The sequence below is a fragment of the Schistocerca americana genome, chromosome 4, assembly GCF_021461395.2.
Source record: "Schistocerca americana isolate TAMUIC-IGC-003095 chromosome 4, iqSchAmer2.1, whole genome shotgun sequence".
NCBI classification, from domain to species: Eukaryota; Metazoa; Arthropoda; class Insecta; order Orthoptera; family Acrididae; genus Schistocerca; species Schistocerca americana.
Genome location: NC_060122.1, coordinates 276,189,094 through 276,209,756, shown reverse-complemented (window position 1 = coordinate 276,209,756; position 20,663 = coordinate 276,189,094). Strand labels below are relative to the sequence as shown.

Genomic DNA, 20,663 nt, shown 5'->3' with positions numbered 1-20,663 from the left:
TTCAGTGTCAGTGAATGTATTTTTGATATGCACTATTCAAGGTGAGGTGATTTTAATCTTTGCAACTTAACTAATGTGCAGTGTCATAGTGTTGATAACTCTCAGCAGCAGTCGGAAGTCAATAAAATTTTTAACCTCCCTTATGAGTGTGTTGAGTGGTGAAGAACGGTGTGCTGAATTAATTTCTTCTTGTGAATCATCATGTACATGTTGTTAGCACTTAACTATCTTCTTGCAATTTTCTATTAAGCCAAAATTTGTATCACAAGATTGGGAACAGTGGCCTAAAACCAGATACTTATGTTTACACAGTCAAATAGGCCACAAGACACAGTTTATCTTTTATCCACATCAGTTGCCACACCAAGCTACAAGTTTCCTTTTGTTACCAGCTACACAACAGCATTTTAGTGCAATTCAGGACATGGAATGGACTTGGTGTTGTGCTTTTAGCTCTATGAGATCCTTCACCGACATTCCACAAACACTTTATTTCCTCACTGTTGTCATGAGCATGAACATAGAATTCGTAACATTAAAACTGGTGTAAGTATAACATATCACAGTGTCCAAGACTTGGACCAACCAATACTTGTTGCAGATCAGTTGCTAATGTACTAGTGTTACTTCCAGGCATACCTGAAGAAGTCTCATCATTCTTCATGTTTGTCATTGCACTTTCTGCCTTCCTATGACGCAGTTACAGTGTGTTCTGTGCTTTTCTGTTATTTGTGTATCTTTTCACCTCAAGCTTCAACAAGTCACATTTCTTACAAGTATCTGACCTTTGTCCTCCAAAGAATGGATTCAGAAAACATTTTAAAAATATCCTTTTAGATTACATTTCTTTAACTTTGGTGTCTGGAAATTTGACTTTAAATGCCTTGTATTAAGTGACTGATACTAATATCACAGCTGAAGTATTCTTTATAGGACTTACTTATATGATAATGACTCCTCTCCCTTGGTATAGACAATATATATACTGCTATATCAGTAAAATATCATCATTGGTATATTTGCAGTTGTATGAGCCACTTCCATTACAGAGGTATGACACTTGACCCACCTTCAGTTTGTTGGTTAATGTCACAATCCCCTTACTCAAAACACAAAATATGTCCAGGAAAGTTTTACAGCAGTCTGTGAAATGACCACCATTTCCATCAGCAACAATATATACACAGTTGATTGACAACAACTGTCCCCAAGTTTGTCATCCCCACCGTTGTGCCGCCTGAGGACTAGTAGTGTTTATTTTCATTAAACCCTAGAGTAGTTTCGTTTTGCTTATAGAAGATATGAAATAAATTTGTTCTTAGTTCGTTTGTCAAGGACTTGTGTGATAGGCTACATCTGCAATTCAGCTGAAATGGGAAAGGTTACTACTTTAATTTCAATATGTTTGTGTAAAAAAAGCTTCATATTATACTAGGTACATCTTCACTCTATGTGTTTCATTAAAATAAATATTTTAATGCATCCATTCCACATTGTTTCGCAGTCCTGTTAGCAGGAAGCGTAGTTTCAACAAGAATGGAACCATCCAGTATACAAATAAAAAGTCTCTGCAATTTTTCAGATGTGTCTGGAATTGTCTCCCACAACTCGTAGTATATTCTGCCTATGATTTGTGGGCTAGAAGTTGTCACCAGATAGTGTCACAGATGTTTTCCATTGGTTTCAGATGGGAGGAATTTAATGACCATCACATCATGTGAGTTCACTATCAAGTCCCTCAAATCAGTGTTGCGCAATTCTGGCATTGTGACAGACAATTATCACGTAGCAAGATGCCATCACCGTCGGGAAGACATCAAGCATGAAGGGATGCAAGTGGTCTACAATAATTTTAATGTAGTCCATAACTGTCATGGTGCCTTTGATTACTGCCACAGGTCCCATAGAAGCCCAGGTGAATGTCCCCCGTAGTGTAATACTTCCCCACCAGCCTGCACCTGTGGCATAGTGCAGATTTTGAGCCCCTGCTCACATGGATAATAGTGTCTCCAATCACAACCATTGGCCTAGTGTAACAACAAACATAATTCATCCAATCCGGTGACATATTTCCATTGATCCATGGTCTAGTCTCAATGATCCATTGCCCACTGCAGTCATAATTGACAATGTCATTGAATTAACATGGAAACATATAGGAGTCATCTGCTGCGACGTCCTATGTTCAGCATTGTGCAATGAACAGTATGCTCTGAAACACTTCTGCACATACTCTCTCATCAGATCTGCCACAAATCGCCACCTATCATGCATTACAGAGTGAACAAGTCTTGAATCCTAATGTTTTGTGGTGAGATGTTGATGTCCAACACACTGTTGCCTACTTGTGGTTTTACCATTGCCCAGCCACTTTATATAGATGTTTATAACAGCACGAGAACAGCTGAACAGCTTCGCCATTTCCAAAATACTCATTCCCAGGCATCAGGCTGTAACAATCTCCCCTTCATAGTGTGCTGCATTGTTTCACAGATACATATGAAATAAAATTGGTATTATGCCCAATGGTTATACTGTCTGGTGGCAGTCCTTTGGAATTTAATGAGTATTCTACGACCGTGTGGCCACACGGGGTAGCCGAGCGGTCTGAGGCATCTTGTCAAGGTCGCGCGGCTTCCCCCGTCGGAGGTTTGAGTCCTCCCTCAGGTATGGGTGTGTTTGTCATCGTTAGCATAAGTGAGTTTAAGTTAGATTAAGTAGTGTGTAAGCTTAGGGACCAATGACATCAGCAGTTTGGTCCCATAAGACCTTACCACAAATTTCCAAATTTCTACGACCGTATGGATAATAGAGGCTATCACACTTAGTTAAGTAACATGCAGGTTCTACAATGTTCTACAAAAGGATCAATAATTATTCTATTATTAACTGAAAATACACACCCCAGATATGATTGAGAGGAACAGAAAACTATAAATAGTAACTGCAGTAAGGCTGAAGGCTCATTAAACTTTTGTCAAAGTCACTTATGTCAGTAGATTTCCCCATTTGTGGCATGTATTTTGCCAGAATGATTCCCCATTCATCCCTGCTCAACTTCTATACTACTCTTACCACATCGCATGCCTGCAATGCTAGCATTGCTACCAGGTGGCATTTAGTCTCATGGTGGATAGTGGATGTATGTCTTGGCTCATCATGTATTTTTGATTACACACATTTTTATTCTGACATCTAATCCTAACTTATCTTAAGGCTCCATTAGTTTCTTCGTGTGTCGTTCTGCAGTCTCAACATAATTTTTGAATGCTCGAGCCATTTTAAGTATCCACCATAGGTTGTCAAATATGTTACATAAGATTATCTTTATTGAGTCCTATATTACATTAGGTTACTGGCCAGTTTTGGCCCATAGCAATTTTCACATACCTGTAAAAAAACAATACCAACAAAGTAGAAAGGTAAAACACTTTTTTAAATCATTACACTTTGTGCATTTTAATTACATTTAAAATGTCGGAAAAGACAGATTGCTACTTACCGTAATAAAAAAGGCATGTTAAGTTGCAGGTGGGTACAATTAAAAGACACTCACATAAAGCTTTCAGCCATAGCCTTAATCAGCAAAAGAGAAACGCACACCATTCGTACATACAAGCACGCACCCTCATGCGTACATGACCACCAAGTCCAACATCTTGGGCCGGAATGCAATTATGTAAGTGAAATGCCTTCTAGTATTACAGGTGATTCTTTTTCTACATTGTTGATGCTCCTACCTGGAGTTTCCATTGTCTGATTTCATTTACACTACTTACAGTTGCATTAGTGATGTGAGTGTCATATTTAAAAACTATTTTGTGCTATTGGGAACAGAGATTTGTCCCTCCCTCTACACACACACACACACACACACACACACACACACACACACACAGACTTACACATTGAAAATCTGCATGTATAGTATTACTCCTTTTCCTTGTTTATATAAATGATAAGCCATCTAGTATTACAGGTGATTTTAAAATATTTCTGTTTGCTGATCTTGATCTTCAGTGCATTGGCACTGTTTCAGATAGTTCAATTCAAGGCTTAAGTTCAGGGCTTGCAGAAAATAAATTAACGCTAAATCACAGTAAGACTATGGCAAGTTGAAAAAGGGGGGGGGGGGGGGGGGGATATACATATATGCATATGATAATCCCCTTACCTCAAAAATATTTTTCTCTTTCTTACCATCTCTGTGTTACCACAGATGACACATCACTGATGTCATTTGTACTAAGACTGCAGCACACGTGAGGTGCCTATTTGCTTCCACCAGCCTGGGTGGAATGCATAAGTTCTAGTAAATGTTCACTAATCTGCAGTCTTCTATAGTTGTTGTCCCATGTGCAAAAAACAGCATGTAGGTCGTGAATCCATTATCTTGAAGCTGTAAGAAACTCGTACCGAGGGACTGTTATTTTACAAATAATTAAATTTCCAGTCAGTTTGTTTATATGGGATGCCACTTGCTTATGATTGTCAGAACACTAGAAACTGCACAATTACATTCCACTTTAGAGTCACAAATGGTTTCTATTCTTCAACAAATTGATGAACTGCATATTTCCATAATTAGTATCACGCTGTTCTCAACTATATTTCCAAATAACCATGCATTGATAATCAAGTCTTAACTAGCGCAGACCGCGGCAGACAACATGTCTGTCCTCCGAGGCTTCCCAACCGGCTGTATTTCTACAAAACCATGGGTTACTAATGAAATCTTAACTGACACTGACCACGGCAGACAACTTGTCTGCCCTGTGTCACTGCTGAAACAGCTCTGATCTTACAGCTGAACCGCAACCCAACTTAGGCATGATCCAAAGATCACCAAAGTGCGTTGTCTGCCTTTTTGTTTCACAGTTGTTTATTATTCTGCTGGTTATTAATACTTATGAAATAATGGAATGATAGCATGCTTTTGAGCAATGCTTTAAATGTGAAATGCAAGTAAATATGCTGTTTAGTTTGTCTAATATTAATAATAGAAGATAGTCACTTTGGCATGCAACTTCCAAATGCAGTAGCGAATCGTGCAGAGGGACCACAATTTAGGTGGTGTTTCTCATGATACCCATACCTAACAAACCACCTGTCATTGGTGCCTCACACCACATTACGTCATCTTGCAACTACCGCCTTCTTAGCTGCTGTAAGAAGAGCTTCTTGTGTCTGAATATGATGGCCGCAATGCCAGAAATATTACAAGACCAGTTTTTACAGTTTCTAACACACAATTCTACAACACGTGACATTCTAATTACATGGTATGGGCATATGATTAGTGAGAACGAACAGTTCAAATTTCTAGGTGTTGAGATATATAGTAAACTGTCATGGGAAACCCATGTTCAGGATCTTGTTCAGAGACTTAATGCTGCCATTTTTACTATCAGTACAGCATATGAAGCAAGTGATACTTTGACATGAAAAGTAGTCTACTTTGCTTACTTTCATTTGCTTATGAGTAAAGCATTATATTTTGGGTAACTCTCTCCATTTTCAAAGGGTATTTTTGATTTGGAAATGGGCAGTTTGTGCAATAAATGATGTCGACCCATATTCATTAGTGTGGGTAGTCTGACATTGACTTCTCAATACATACATTCTCTAATGTCGTTTCTGGTTAAAACATCAGCATACTCCCAATAATAAGCAACTATCATTCAGTTAATACTGGGCAGAAATCCAATCTGCATTTGAGCTGTATTCTGTGACTCCTGTACAGAAAGGTGCATCCATTTTCAGTAAGCTACCACAAGAATGCAAAAATCTTGCTTATTCAAATCTAAAGAGAAGAGTTTCTTATTTTTTATGATTACTTTTCTGTTGTAATTTCCTGTACCGACACATTCCAGGACCATGGAGATTTACTCCTCAATTTAGTCCTACACAAGGAGACTTGTAAAATAAAAAAAAGCACACATCACACACTGAGAATAGGAACACATTTTGTAACATTTCATTTTCTAAGTACTTACTGAAATGTCTCCTGGGTATCTCTGTAGCAGTTTTTGCTGAATAATCCAGTATGGTAGCAGGAGGGTAGGCAGCTCTTGTCAAGACACCTTTTTCTCATTATCTACATGTTGACTTGAAAATCTTTTTCTCTCTCCAAATCAGCATTATCTGTACCATGTATGCCTCATATTGCTGAGTCTTCTCCTTTTTAGCTTTCTGCTGAGAGTTGGAAACCCAATACACTACTAAATGAGAGAATTTTATTCTTTCATAAACAACATATATTATAACAACTTTTTACTCTCAGAAAACAACTTCAAACAATTCCGTCTGCTTGACAAGTGTATTTCAAGTACATTCACAACGATCAGAGTCACCATTCATAACAGATCCTACTCTTGAACTACTTTTGTTCCGTGACTTGTTTATGCTATTCACTTCTGTCTTTTTCCCCATGGAGGCCAGTGCAGCTCTGATGCAGAGATCCACTGCATGGAGAAAAGTTTAAGAACAAGCACTGTGGCCAAATGCGAACTGCTGCCAGTGTCGTCACATCCAGTAGCAATGCCATGTCCATTGCCATTCCATCAACATACACATACAGAGAAACCCCTCACTCAGCATGCATGTCCCGCTTTCCAGACTACATTAAATAAATTTTCTTCAGCAGTCAATGATCACCATTCATCCGCCCTAAATAACCTGTGCAACACATCACTTTAACAAAGTGATATGATAACCATATATGCCACGTGTCAGTCAAATGATGTCATCTCCTTAATAAAATCCACAAAAATACTTAACCAATATATGGACAAATCTTGTCAAAAAATCCTTGGCTAAGCCATTACACATAACAGATTTATCTGGAATTGGTTAATACACTAACATATGTAATCCCTACTGTCTCTTCCCATGTATATGCTCAGCATAATGAGCTTAAGATATGTTGACTTCTTTTCTAGTTTGAATCATTCTTACGTAATTCATCTGAAGCTAACCTCCACTACAAAAGTATGTACACTACTGGCCATTAAAATTGCTACACCACGAAGATGACGTGCTACAGACGCGAAATTTAACCTACAGGAAGAAGATGCTGTGATATGCAAATGATTAGCTTTTCAGAGCATTCACACAAGGTTGGCGCCGGTGGCGACACCTACAACGTGCTGACATGAGGAAAGTTTCCAACCGATTTCTCATACACAAATAGCAGTTGACCGGCATTGCCTGGTGAAACATTGTGATGCCTCGTGTAAGGAGGAGAAATGCGTACCATCACGTTTCCGACTTTGATAAAGGTCGGATTGTAGCCTATTGCGATTGCGGTTTATCGTATCGCAACATTGCTGCTTGTGTTGGTCGAGATCCAATGACTGTTAGCAGAATATGGAATCGGTGGGTTCAGGAGGGTAATACGGAACGCCGTGCTGGATCCCAACGGCCTCGTATCACTAGCAGTCATGATGACAGGCATCTTATCTGCATGGCTGTATCAGATTGTGCAGTCACATCTCGATCCCTGAGTTAACAGATGGGGACGTTTGCAAGACAACAACAATCTGCATGAACAGTTCGACAACATTTGCAGCAGCATGGACTATCAGCTCGGAGACCATGGCTGCGGTTACCCTTGACGCTGCATCACAGACAGGAGTACCTGCGATGGTGTACTCAATGATGAACCTGGGTGCACGAATGGCAAAACGTCATTTTTGCGGATGAATTCAGGTTCTGTTTACAGCATCATGATGGTCGCATCCGTTTTTGGCGACATTGTGGTGAACGCACATTGGAAGCGTGTATTCGTCATCGCTGTACTGGCGTATCACCCGGCGTTATGGTATGGGGCGCCATTGGTTACACGTCTCGGTCACCTCTAGTTCACACTGACGGCACTTTGAACAGTGGACGTTACATTTCAGATGTGTTACGACCCGTGGCTCTACCCTCCATTCGATCCCTGCAAAACCCTACATTTCAGCAGGATAATGCACAACCACATGTTGCAGGTCCTGTACGGGCCTTTCTGGATACAGAAAATGTTCAACTGCTGCCCTGGCCAGCACATTCTCTAGATCTCTCACCAATTGAAAATGTCTGGTCAATGGTGTCCGAGCATCTGACTCGTCACAATATGCCAGTCACTAATCTTGATGAACTGTGGTATTGTGTTGAAGCTGCGTGGGCAGCTGTATCTGTACACGCCATCCAAGCTCTGACTCAATGCCCAGGCGTATCAAGGCCATTATTACAGCCAGAGGTGGTTGTTCTGGGTACTGATTTCTCAGGATCTCTGCACCCAAATTGCGTGAAAATGTAATCACATGTCAGTTCTAGTACAATATATTTGTCCAATGAATACTAGTTTATCATCTGCATTTCTTCTTGGTGTAGCAATTTTAATGGCCAGTAGTGTATGAACCCAACCATGATGATTTTCAAACACAAACCAAAAATTGTAAATACCCCTGGTAAAAAATTTCTTTACAAATAAGCTGTCTGCTACTTGACCACAAAGCCATATGAAACTTCGTACGTGTAAAAGATAGATTCCTCTTAGTATGCCACAATCAGCACTACCAGTTATGCATTTCGGTACACACCCTTATGCTGTCAGCTGGCTTCATTCCCTTCTGTCACTGGACCTGATGAGTTACTAACTTCTAATGAGCAGCTACCATACGTTATCCTAGTTATTAGATTTCTCTTATGGCATTATTACTAATACACAGAAAGTTCACACACACTCCTTCATATCATTCATGTATTAGCTGCACTTCCAGGTGAGTTACTGAAATTAGTAAAGTGCATTTATCCCTCACAACTTAGGAGTAAGTCAAACTAATTGTTGACATCCTAACTCTGTAGGCACTGGCCATACACTACCTTCCACAGAGGGCCAACTCCTACATGCATATATAAACTCCTGATGGAGATAGTGTCCCAATATATATTCTCTATTTTCTCCTTTTAGTGTGGGTCATTCTTTTCTTTTGGTACACCCACACATCCAATCATTCCCCTAATTTATATACTGGTACACTGTCCAGCCTAATATTCTTTCCTTTTTACTACATTAAACAGTTATTTAAAAAAAAAGACTGTCTCAGTCCTGTTGTTTGAATTGGATTTCATAGACCTCAGTGTGTCCTTCTAGTAAATGCCCATGCACTCCTCTGTGATCATAGTCACCCTGACCATTAACTCTGTTTACTGCTTCTGTGCACTGTTTGCTTTAGATATTAGTACTGTATTCTCATGTTTTTAATCATTCAGATGTTAGCACACCACTTAATGTGAGTCTGAGGTTCAGTCCTCATTTTTCCCCGTCAGATTTGATGTGGCTGATATGTAATGACGTCCATACCTATTAGTAATCCATTTGTTGTTGTCAGACACCACTCAAGCCACTGTTGTACCAAACTCAAAAATGTTTGCAATAGAGTATGAGAGAAATATCTCAGAATGCAGTGGCTAGTAGTTCATTTATCCTACTACTTAATATTTTTGTGATATACTTCTTTAATACACTAAACAGATTCAGAAGGATGTAGGTTGTAGTAGGTACTGGGAGATGAAGAAGCTTGCACAGGATAGAGTAGCATGGAGAGCTGCATCAAACCAGGCTCTGGACTGATGACAACAACAACAACAACAACAACAACATAATACTTCTTTACTGTACTTACACTGTAGAGGCCGTTTTCATTCAATGGGTCTACAACAAATACTGCTTTCGGGTGCGATATACCCACTACTTTATAAGGGCCTTCATATCAGTCAAAAAATTTGTGTGTTTCTCATTTCATATTTTAGCTTGGCTGATAGCCTCCCACTAACACTAAGTCTTTAATTTAAAATCTGGCTCTACTTAATTTTTATTATATTAGCACAATCTGTTCATTGCGTGTTTTCTTAATTGGTTCTCAATATTCTGAGTTTCATCTTTCTTGTCTCCTCTTTTCTTGGAATAATAAACAAATAAATAAGTACCATCACTGTATTGCCTGAGGTAAGTACATAAATTAATATCAGTGTAAATAAAATCCTTATATACTCTTCTTAATTAAATAAAAGTTCAAACAAAAGGACACCAGGCCATATGAGAGAGACATCACATCAGTAATGTATAATGATGCCCTCTAGATGAAATATTACAGCCATCTCCATGGGTGTGGGTGTAAATAAATCTTAAATCTCTACATATAATTCTTCAGACTAGTTCTGTTGAAAGCCCATTACTTTCATTAAATTTTCATTTACATCATTTCTCTGTGATTTTACTGAGACGTTCCCAAAACTTTCATGCTTCCCCTTCTGGTTTTTCTAAACCAATTGTGGACACTGGTGTACTGACCAATGAATTTATCATTTCTTGTATCTTTTGAGTAATTAATTCATTCACACATTTGTGCAAAGTTGCAAAAGTCGCGTCAGGTAAAGTGCCGAGTCTGGTAAAGCTGTTATGTCCAAATCTTTACCCTGCTCTGACATGTGTAACTTTAACTGCATCCATGAAATACATTCATTTACTTTTTTAAACTTTGGCTCATTTAATTCTTCTGTTTGTTTAAAATTCTGATCTATCTCCCTAAACTGTTCCAAAACTTCATTTCTTACAAGATCAATTTGCTGGTTTATCTCTGTATGTAGCTCCTCTTGTGAAGTGGATAAAATTGTTTGGAAGTTTTTTATTTTTGTTTTTAGCTCTTGTTTCTTGTTGCAAGACTCCCAGACATGCTGTTTCAGGTTAGCATTCATGATATCTACTTTTGCACTTAGATTCACAATTGAAGTGTTGAGCTTAGTAGTGAGCTCTGTGCTTATATTCCTCCATTTGTGCCTAAAATTTATGCTCCACAGCTGGAACCATTCTGTCAGACTAACATACGCTCTTATCATAGACATTAAAAGAAAAATTGAATAATCAATGTAAAAAGTGCTAACGAGTTGTCTGTTGGCCCAGTATTCTAAAACCAGTAACACAGACTTTTTGGCCAGCTACTCACTTCTAATTTCTCACAACACACACCACCACCAACCCAAAATGCATTATTTTGGTTCAAGTACAGATCACCCATGACTTCTTGCAGTTGCACTCGATATGATGAGTTGCCAGTGCAAAGCTAGATTGTCACAGGGAGAAAGCTGCAATGAGAATTGTCATGGTAGTGGTTGACACTGGTATTTTATGTGCTGCCAGTGTAACTGTATTTTATGTTCTGCCAATGTAACTGATGCCAGCTGGCATGGGATGACATGGAACCAATGATTCAAAAAACAGCCACCAACTCCAGAATCATCAACCTTCCAGATCTCACACTCGTATTTTATTCTCCTTTGTAATTGTTGTTGAGTAATTTAATAGTGATTTCTCGGCAACTTAAATTTCTTCTTTTCTTTTCTAGTGCTGAAGAATTTAAAATTGTCTTCTCAGGAGCCCAATTCTTCGCAAACTTTTTTCAAATGCAGTATTGTTAATGATTGCTGCATCGAGTAATCTTCACAGGTGATGTAGTTGCCAAGGACAATGCCTTCCATACTTAATACAAGGAAAATTAACAATTTTTTTCAAGTGTCTTGCCAAATTTTTGTTATTACTACTCTGTGTATTACTAATTGAGAGAATTTTCTTCTTTCGTAAAACACATATATTATAACAGCTTTTTACACTTGAGAAACTACTTCCAACAGTTCTCTGTCTGTTTGACAAGTGTGTGTCAAATGTATTCGCACTGATCGGAGTCAAAATTTGTAGCAGACACTACTCTCAAACTTCTTTTGTTCCATGAGTTTTTTATTGTCACAGCCATCTTCATTCATGGAGGCCAGCACAACTCCAAGGCAGGGATCCACTGCACATAGAAAACATTAAGAACAGGCAGTGTGACCAAACGCGAGCCACTGCCAGCATTGCCCCTTCCAGTAGCAGTGTTGTCTTCATTGCCATTCAGCAACATCCGCATACGGAGAAACCTCACACTCAACACATGTTGTGCTTTCCATACTACATAAAATAAATTTTTTTCAGCAGTCGATGATTCGATGATTATAATTCATTGGTCCTAAATACCGTGTGCAACACATCACTTTAACAAAGTGATATGTTACACTATATTGTGTTATGTGTCTGGTAGCACTAAATGTAGTTTTCCTTCCACGGATGTAAACACAGCCATTATAAAAATGCAAAGACAGACCACAGTCAAAGATACATTTAGACAGTGACATTTTACAGAGTGCAAACGTACTTCTATACCAGCAGAGAGAGCTACAGTCTCCTGCCACAGTATTGCATGCATTACATGACTTGTCATTATTCTTAATGAAAAAAGATTACGTAATGTAACTTCAAATTGCTTACAGTAATGTTACTAGTACAATTAATTATACTTTGCTGAATAAAATGTATTGAGGTTTTGTTAAAAATTATTCCAGTGATAAAAGTGGCCTCTTGTGTTCATTAGTTCGTGTGGTACTTAAAATATTCACAGTAATGTCATCAGTATAATAATATACTATGGATGTGTGACTTTGCCATATGTCATGATGGTAATGCTACACTATGTAATTACAAGAAATACCATGGTCAGACGGCTGTAACTTTCCTACCTAGTTTGGACAATACAGCTTTTTTTTAAATATATATAGTGAATTATACTAACAGTAAGTTATAAATATATGTCTGGGTGGATGCCCAGCCTACTGCAAGGGCAAGAATAGATGAATTTCTTTACCATTGGAAACTGAACTTTGCCTATCTCAACCCCTTCCTCTCTTCTGTCACAAGAAGAAACCCATTACCCTAAAGCCATCAATTATATGTCATTCCACAAGTTTCTTTCTGCTACCACTTGGTGAGTAATCAGCATTGAATGGATGGACTTGATAGTCTGGAATTGGGTGTGAAAATAATTTATTATAAGGCTATGATAATGTATAATAGACTGAGAGAAAGGAAAATTGTACAAATTAGCACTGGACTCATAGGACCAGTTGATCAGTTTTTATATTATGAAAGTTGAAGGCAAGGACAAGATAGCAAATGGAAGAGCAAAAATGGTCTGAAGTGCTTTTAATAATCTAAATATTGTTTAAAGCTAATCTTCTGATGTGTCTGAAAAGGGAAGTTTACAGTTTGTGTGCATTACCAGTTTTGAAGTAGATGAACTTAAGTGATAACTCTTTAGAAACAGAGTTGATCAATGAGTAATAGGGATGCATGTTTGAAATTATTAGGATTGACATGAAAATAGACAATTGGTCAGGTAATAGACTTGGAAAGATGATTTAAGTATGATTACATTTTGATAATAAATTCAAGTTGGGAAGGGCATACCACAGAATTGCAGAAGTGCCGAAACAAGTCTGTATTTGCAGTGAGAATGATGACAGAGGTAGCAGACAAGAATATAAAAAAAAAAAAAACTTGCATACTTTGCTTACTTTCTTTCTATTATGCCATACGAGACCACATTCTGGGGTAACTCATCAAACTGCGAAAAAGTTTTTAGCATGAAAAAGTGTGTAATATGACTCATTTGTAAATTCAAGAACATCATGTAGAAACATGTCCAAGGAACTTTGTATTCTAACCACTGCTTCTCAGTATATTTATTTCTTAATTAAATTTGTTGCAAGTAATATATCTCTATTTCTAACTAATAGCTCAACACGTAGTATCAACACTAGGAATAAGAACATCTACTCTGTAGATGAATATCTTAACAGAGACGGTTAGACCAGCTTAAGTACAAATGTCTGTTATATTTCAGTTCTGATATCACTTGGGCACTACAGTCAGTCAAGATTAGGTTTTTTTTTGTGTATGATAAATTTATTAAAAATGTATAACTATGTTTTGTTCTGACAGTTATTAATTCTGTAACTAATAGCAGTGCCAATTTACTTAATGTATTCACCTATTTTGACAACCTCCTGACAGATGATCAGGGTAGTGAGTCTGTTTTGTTCCACACCAAAGAAAATCATCTCATTTTTGAGCCTGTGGAAAGGAAAATGAATCTAATCTAAAACAAATTAAAAAATTTCATTTAAAATGTGGCAGGTGATTGTGTAACAAGGCTAATGTGTGTTAGATTGACCAAAAAAGAAAGATAGATGACAACCTAATGAAAAGTAGGAGAAATTCAAACATTTATGCATCCTTTACGTGCTTAGCTATGTCTAAAATGAAAAGGTAATCTCCAGTATGGCAGGTGAAATCAGCCATAATCACGAGAAATGCTAATAAGACTCAAAAACCCACTGTTCCAAAGTGCAACATTCAAAATATTCATCATACTACCTTATAGTTTCCTAATTCCAGGTGGAAGACTAAGTAATAAGAATAGAAATCAATATCAAATATTAGCTACACTGAGAAAGTTTTCAAAACAGTGCACACTCTGCTGCAGAGTGAAATACTAATTCTGTAAATTACGTTCTCCAGCCTTGGAGTTTGGTCCCATTACATGTTTCATTGTTCACTTTGTTTTCACGTTCAATTTTTAGTCTTCTCATGCAGTACTTGACAGTAGCTAAGAAAGTCATATCTTATGATATTGCTTTTATTAAAATGACTTTGCACTACATATTTTTGGCTTTCATATGTCATCATGTGTATTCAGTCGTGGTATTGTATTTTTCAATTTCTAAGGAACAATCATGGTGTTCTATAGCTCGTGTTAGTGTGAGAGCTAGAACATCAAAGAACTCTTTGGATGTGCATAGAATAAGCCAGTTTTATTTAAATGATAGAGCAAAATTTGTGTTTAGCACGGAGAAACAAAACTGACAAATAAACCAATTAACCAGTAAGAAATATATTATTCAGAACAACAAGACATTATCTGTTTTTATTTTAAAATGTTATACTGTAATGTTAGACTATTCTACTCTCAGTGTAATTTACTTATCTGGAATGCACAGAGGTTTGAAAATGGAAAGTTGCACCACTGTAAAGTCAACCTTGTTAAAATAGTGTTTCCCTATAAGCAATGGTGTTCGTGCACAAGTCATGGTACTTGTTATGGTTACTTCATGCTCACTATAAATATGGTGTTCTATTTTGCATGGTCACATGTTCCTTATTCTCCCCACCACAAAAGCTGGTGACCAGTTCATCTGATAAGTTCGCAGTTACATCTTACTCTTAAGGTCATATATACTGTAACTCAGTCATGGAAGCATAATAGTATTAAAACATATTTCATTCAGCTGTACAGTTTTCTTGATAGGATTAAAACAGCTTCAGAATGTAGCTGTGTGCATAGTTGTTTGAATATTTTTGTGTTTTGTTTCCAGAGGTTTAGACAACAAGGTAACAGTATACCCATTGAGCCTTGAGGAAGATGTTTCAACAAAGAAAAAAACAGTTGGTACTCACACAAGTTACATGTCTTGCTGCACATTTCCAAATTCTGATCAGCAGGTAATGTCCAGTTTTCCTTATTTCCATTTCTGTCTTTCTTCAACAATTGCACAATCAGCCTTGGAAATGTAAAAATCTGACATTTAATGTCATATTAATTTTGTCTGTTTGAGTTATTAGCCGTAATGTGAAATGTTTCACCCATATTATAAGGGTGTGATGTGTTTTCAACACAATATTGTTCGATGAAATATTAAATAGAATAATGTGAATTGGAATAGATGGTAGACTTGGGGAATAACCATAACTGTCTCCTTTCCAACAGACTATATATTGCATGTTCTGACCACTGTTACTGTCATTGGAAATCATTAGTAATGATTCTCTCTTCAAAATAATTTCAAGCCTTTTTGTTTTGGTTGCAGTTTATTTGTGCATTAAGGAATTAACCATTTCACACCTCATGCATGCCACATGGGTTTTCATCAGCAGAGGGAAGTTGCGGTCTTCAAAAAAATCATAACATATGTGTATAAAATATGTGTATAAAATATGTTTCATAATTCTAAAAACTTCTCAGCAAGGTAAACAACATTTTACAGTGTGGTTCAGTGACAAGCTTCTGGAACTTTAGTTATTCTGCCAGAAGAAATGGAAATATAGGAAAATTAGTATAGATGTTCAGTAGAAGAGTAATTCATTTCAAAACCTTTATTAAGAGATGCACAATCTTGTCATGCACAATATTGTGTTCCATCAACAAGAGACTGCGCAGGTGCTTGCTTGATCAACACCATCCCAGGTTGACTGCTGAGGCTTAAGCATCTTGAGGAGGCAATCGGTCGCCATAAAGCTATTACAGCATAAAAGATTTGTGGTATTAAAAAAATCTTAAGAAAGGAAAATAAGGTGGACTGATAAGGTAAGGAATGAGGAGGTTCTTCACAGAATCGGAGGGGAAAGGAATATGTGGAAAACACTGATAAGGAGAAGGGACAGGATGATAGGACATCTGCTAAGACATGAGGGAATGACTTCCATGTTACTAGAGGGAGCTGTAGAGGGCAAAAGCTGTAGAGGAAGACAGAGATTGGAATACGTCAAGCAAATAATTGAGGACGTAGGTTGCAAGTGCTACTCTGAGATGAAGAGGTTAGCACAGGAAAGGAATTCGTGGCGGGGCCGCATCAAACCAGTCTGATGACGGAAAAAAAAAGAAAGAAAAAAAAAAGGGCAAGCTCATATTTCCGCACAGCAAGTGTGGGGAGAGGCAGATTGTAGATTATCTGCATGGTTAGCATGAAACATTCAACTCTGGTGGCAAAATATGTAGTATTTATATCTAAGAATATTGGACAATGAAACTTAGACATTTATTTTATTTTATTTATTTATATCATGTTCCAACGACCAAAGTTGTGAATATACCACACAGTGTGGAATATGCTCATTTTACAAGTTTGTTGTGATTACATTTAAGGTATATAAAGTCTTCACAGGTTGTCAGCCGAGTAGCGTCGTCGTCTCGTAGCAACGTTTCCATCATCTTCAGGCCTGAAGATGATGGAGACGCATTCCATCGAAACGTTGCTAAGAGACGATGACTCAGCTGACAACCCGTGAAGACTTCATATATGAAATTCGCCGAGAAAGCCTGCACTCACATATACATTTATGGTATTATGTAAATATTACTAATCAGTTTCATAGTAAAGTATCTGCAACTTAGGTTTTGTATTCAATTAACAAGATTGCGAGGTATAAGAGAGAACCAATCTGGATCAATACCTTTATTAGTAAGTTGCTATAAACAAAAAGAAAGCTTCTTTGCAAATGTTAAACCACCTGAGATCATTGTTGGCAAACTACAACTAAATGAAATGAGACAAATAATGCAAGAAGTAATTCAAAATCAAAATTTTGCCTAACAATTTGATGAAAACTCCAAAGTAGTTTTGGTCTTGCATAAAGTCAGTAATATTTAAAAACACTTGTATTGTCATTTAATATTTATATGAGTACCAAAATGGAGGACAACAACAAGAAGGCTGAAATGCAGAATACTGAAGGCTGAAATATAGAATATGCTCTTGCAAAATTGATAGACTGTGAAATATCTCACTATACTTCGTCCTTTCAATTGCTTGTATGACAGGATTGAGCTAAGTGAGTGCAGAATAGGAAATCAACAAAATTCATTCACAAGGGAACTCCTCATCACACCCCCCTCAGATTTAGTGGTAAGATGGCCCAGTGGATAGCCCATCAAAAACTGAACAAGCCACAGCATCCTGGTTAAGTGGTCACAGTGTTGGACTGTGAACCAAAACTGCCTTGCGCCAGTTATTTTTATTTTTTTAAATTTTTTTTCGCGTTATTGTGAGCTGTTCGTCCTGTCATTGAAATGCTTGTTCTCCTTTGTAGTCTTGGCAGTTGTCATAAAATACATTGGTTATAGAATATGAGTCATGTGGTAAGAATACATTACCTCCACCATTAAATGTGATTAATAGTGAAAGCAGGTGAAATACCACATAGACATCTCACAGAAACGAAAACAAGAAATAAACAGGTGTGAACTATGTTACAACAAAGAAATTCAAGAGTCAAAGCCTGCAAAGTTTACGCAACTTCAGAGATGTTAAAAACATATGTTTTGAGAGAGCACAGAGAGACCGTGTGATTATGAAATTGTTGCATTCATTTACTGCAGCTTATGTGACAAACTATTATGTTTTCTTCATTTGCCTGGGAGTGATCACATTCACATTCGTACGAACACCTGAATCGGGCAAGGAGGCATATCTCACTCACTTACCAAGCATATAAATTAGGTGCATTGATAAGAGATTCCTCTCATATGACACACATACTGTCGCTAATGCCATGTATGTGGAGGATTCTGTTGACTTGTCACCAAATATTTGCAGTTCCCATTTGAAAGCACTTCCTTTTAGCTGCTAACAGAGTAGTTGTGCAGGATTGACTGTCATTATAGGTCCCTACCCTACACCTTGCTGTTGCAAACGGACATTACACCATGATACAGACACATATTTGAATACAGCAAACAGTGGGGGAAAAAAAAAAGACGTGTGGGAAAGTTGGAATACGGCTTGCTCACTTGCAAGTCCAACACATGACGACTTATCCACGATGCCGTTTCTCAGTGAGGCTGCTCCATATTGCACTTCTTATCCTTGAATCATTCTGTGTTTCTATTTTGCTTTTTTTATTTTTTTTCACAATTCAGTACGCCTTCTTCCTGTTTTCATGCTTGATCTGTGGTTAATTTTTGATGGGCTGTCCACTGAGCCCTCTTACCACCAAATCTGAGAGTGTGCGATAGGGAGTTTCCCTTGTCAGTAGAGGAAAAGTAACTGGGCCAAGTGGGATTCCTGAGAACATGCTACATTGATTATGCAGAAGAACTTCCTATGCTCTGTGGAATCAGTATAGACTCTGTAAGCAGCAGGCTTATAAAACACTAGTTGCCCTGTTCATCCATGGCATCTGAAACACAGCAGATAACAATGCTCGGACTCCTGGCTTAAATTAAACTGAAATTTAGAATACAATCAATTATTGTTGGTCTTTCTTCTGAAACGATTCATGTCACAAACATGCATGTAGAAGGGTAATGGTAACCAGCACAATCACAGAAACAACCTGGAAAGAGACTAATATGGTGATGGTGAAACCTTGGTGAATGTAATCATCATCGCAGATGGACCTACAGATTTTCACAGGTCTATTGTGAGAAATAAAATTGCTGTTGACACACAGAATAGAAAATTGAAATACTGCAACCGTGGTACAGACTTCATCATCATGTACTGTAGTTTCCATCCACATCAACCTGCTCCTGGGATAAACTTTCTGGTGAAAATATCTACTGCATGGGCTGGCCAGTGAGATCCGAATCCTGTAGTGGATTTCTCAGAAGCGTTAAAGAGAAAAGTTAAAATACCTCAGTTCCCACCTGGAGTGTTTCCAGATCTCTTTACAGGCCTAACTCGGGAATGGGATTAACTGATGTGTGTCTTTCCATTTTCAAAATTTTCTATCACATTTATGGACACAGTTGTATGCTAGACAATTTGTGATTAAGCCTTACTTTGTTCTGAAACTGTACAGACGTCCCATTGAGGAAATATGCCCTCATTTTCTGTTTATTATTAACTTTTAACAACTAAGATACATAATTCTAAAATTGAAACAGGTGTACTTCTGCATGCCATGTAATATTGTTGCAAACTTATAATCAGTAGAAACCAGTAACAGACAATAGAACTGTAGAAACTAGTAACAGACAATAGAATGATGAATGTTATTCAACCGGGTAGTGAAGCACTCCATGTCAGTCTGCAAGCTATCATTTTGGTCCAGACAGCTATACCTTAAGCAAGCAAGTTTCTCTCTCTCTTCTGAGTTACGGCCTAGTCCAGTTGAACCACAGTGTTGAAAAAGAGGCGGCCTCTGTATTAAACCAGTAATAAGAAATTTAGAACATTTGAAGTTAAGATCAGAATAAAACCAAGGCACACCAAGAATGAGCAGTATGAAAAAGAATCTGAGGTACAAAAATTACAGTGGATATCATTTATAGTATTAAATTTATGATTTGTTGTCTAAAATAGTTCTGTCCGTGACTGAAATTAGTTTGTAGTAGAAAAGGTAAATTGAAACAAATGATTTCGTACTTTCTGCTTAATGTTCAAATAAAATTCAGTGCAACGTCAAGCTCAATACCATGATGCAGATACACAGTAAAACATAATATTTTCACCACTGTGCCCAGTATGCACCCAGACTGGTGTCGTATATTGCACTGCAAGAACAAAAGCATTATGGCTCTCCACCAACGAATTGCTGATAAAAATTGGTACAGATGCTTAATCTATCTTATGCTGGAACCTGGTAGCTGAATCTCTCATTGTTACAACACTGTGTTCGTAAATGTGCACTTAACAGTCAGCAGCAGAAAGCTTCAAATATCATATATCTTGAAGAACGCACTCCACCATCCCTCCCACCCACCCATCCATTTCTTCCTCTTACAGCCAATACATCATACTATCTCATGAAAAGGACTAGTTTCAAGAAGTAGAACGTCTGGCACATTTCTGCAGATGAGCTCGTATGATCATGAAGCAATAATTTTGAAAGTATATGAAGCTGTAATAATAAGATACCTGAAGGTATTGGCTGCAATACAAACTATGGAAAGATAAAAAAAATTAAGCAGTCATCTTATAGTTCAGGTGTTGAGTGGCTGCCAGGCACATATACATCATTGAAATAGTCA

The 20,663-nt window shown here is 37.6% G+C and overlaps 1 protein-coding gene across 3 annotated transcripts in view; it reads left to right on the top strand.

Moving 5' to 3' along the window:
- LOC124612241 (guanine nucleotide-binding protein subunit beta-5) overlaps positions 1-20,663 on the top strand; it is a 156,177-nt gene that overhangs the window by 92,978 nt on the left and 42,536 nt on the right. For all 3 annotated transcript variants that reach the window (XM_047140315.1, XM_047140316.1, XM_047140317.1), the window contains one exon: positions 15,289-15,415. In XM_047140315.1, coding sequence (XP_046996271.1) covers positions 15,289-15,415 — 127 coding nt within the window. The remainder of the gene's footprint in view (positions 1-15,288; positions 15,416-20,663) is intronic.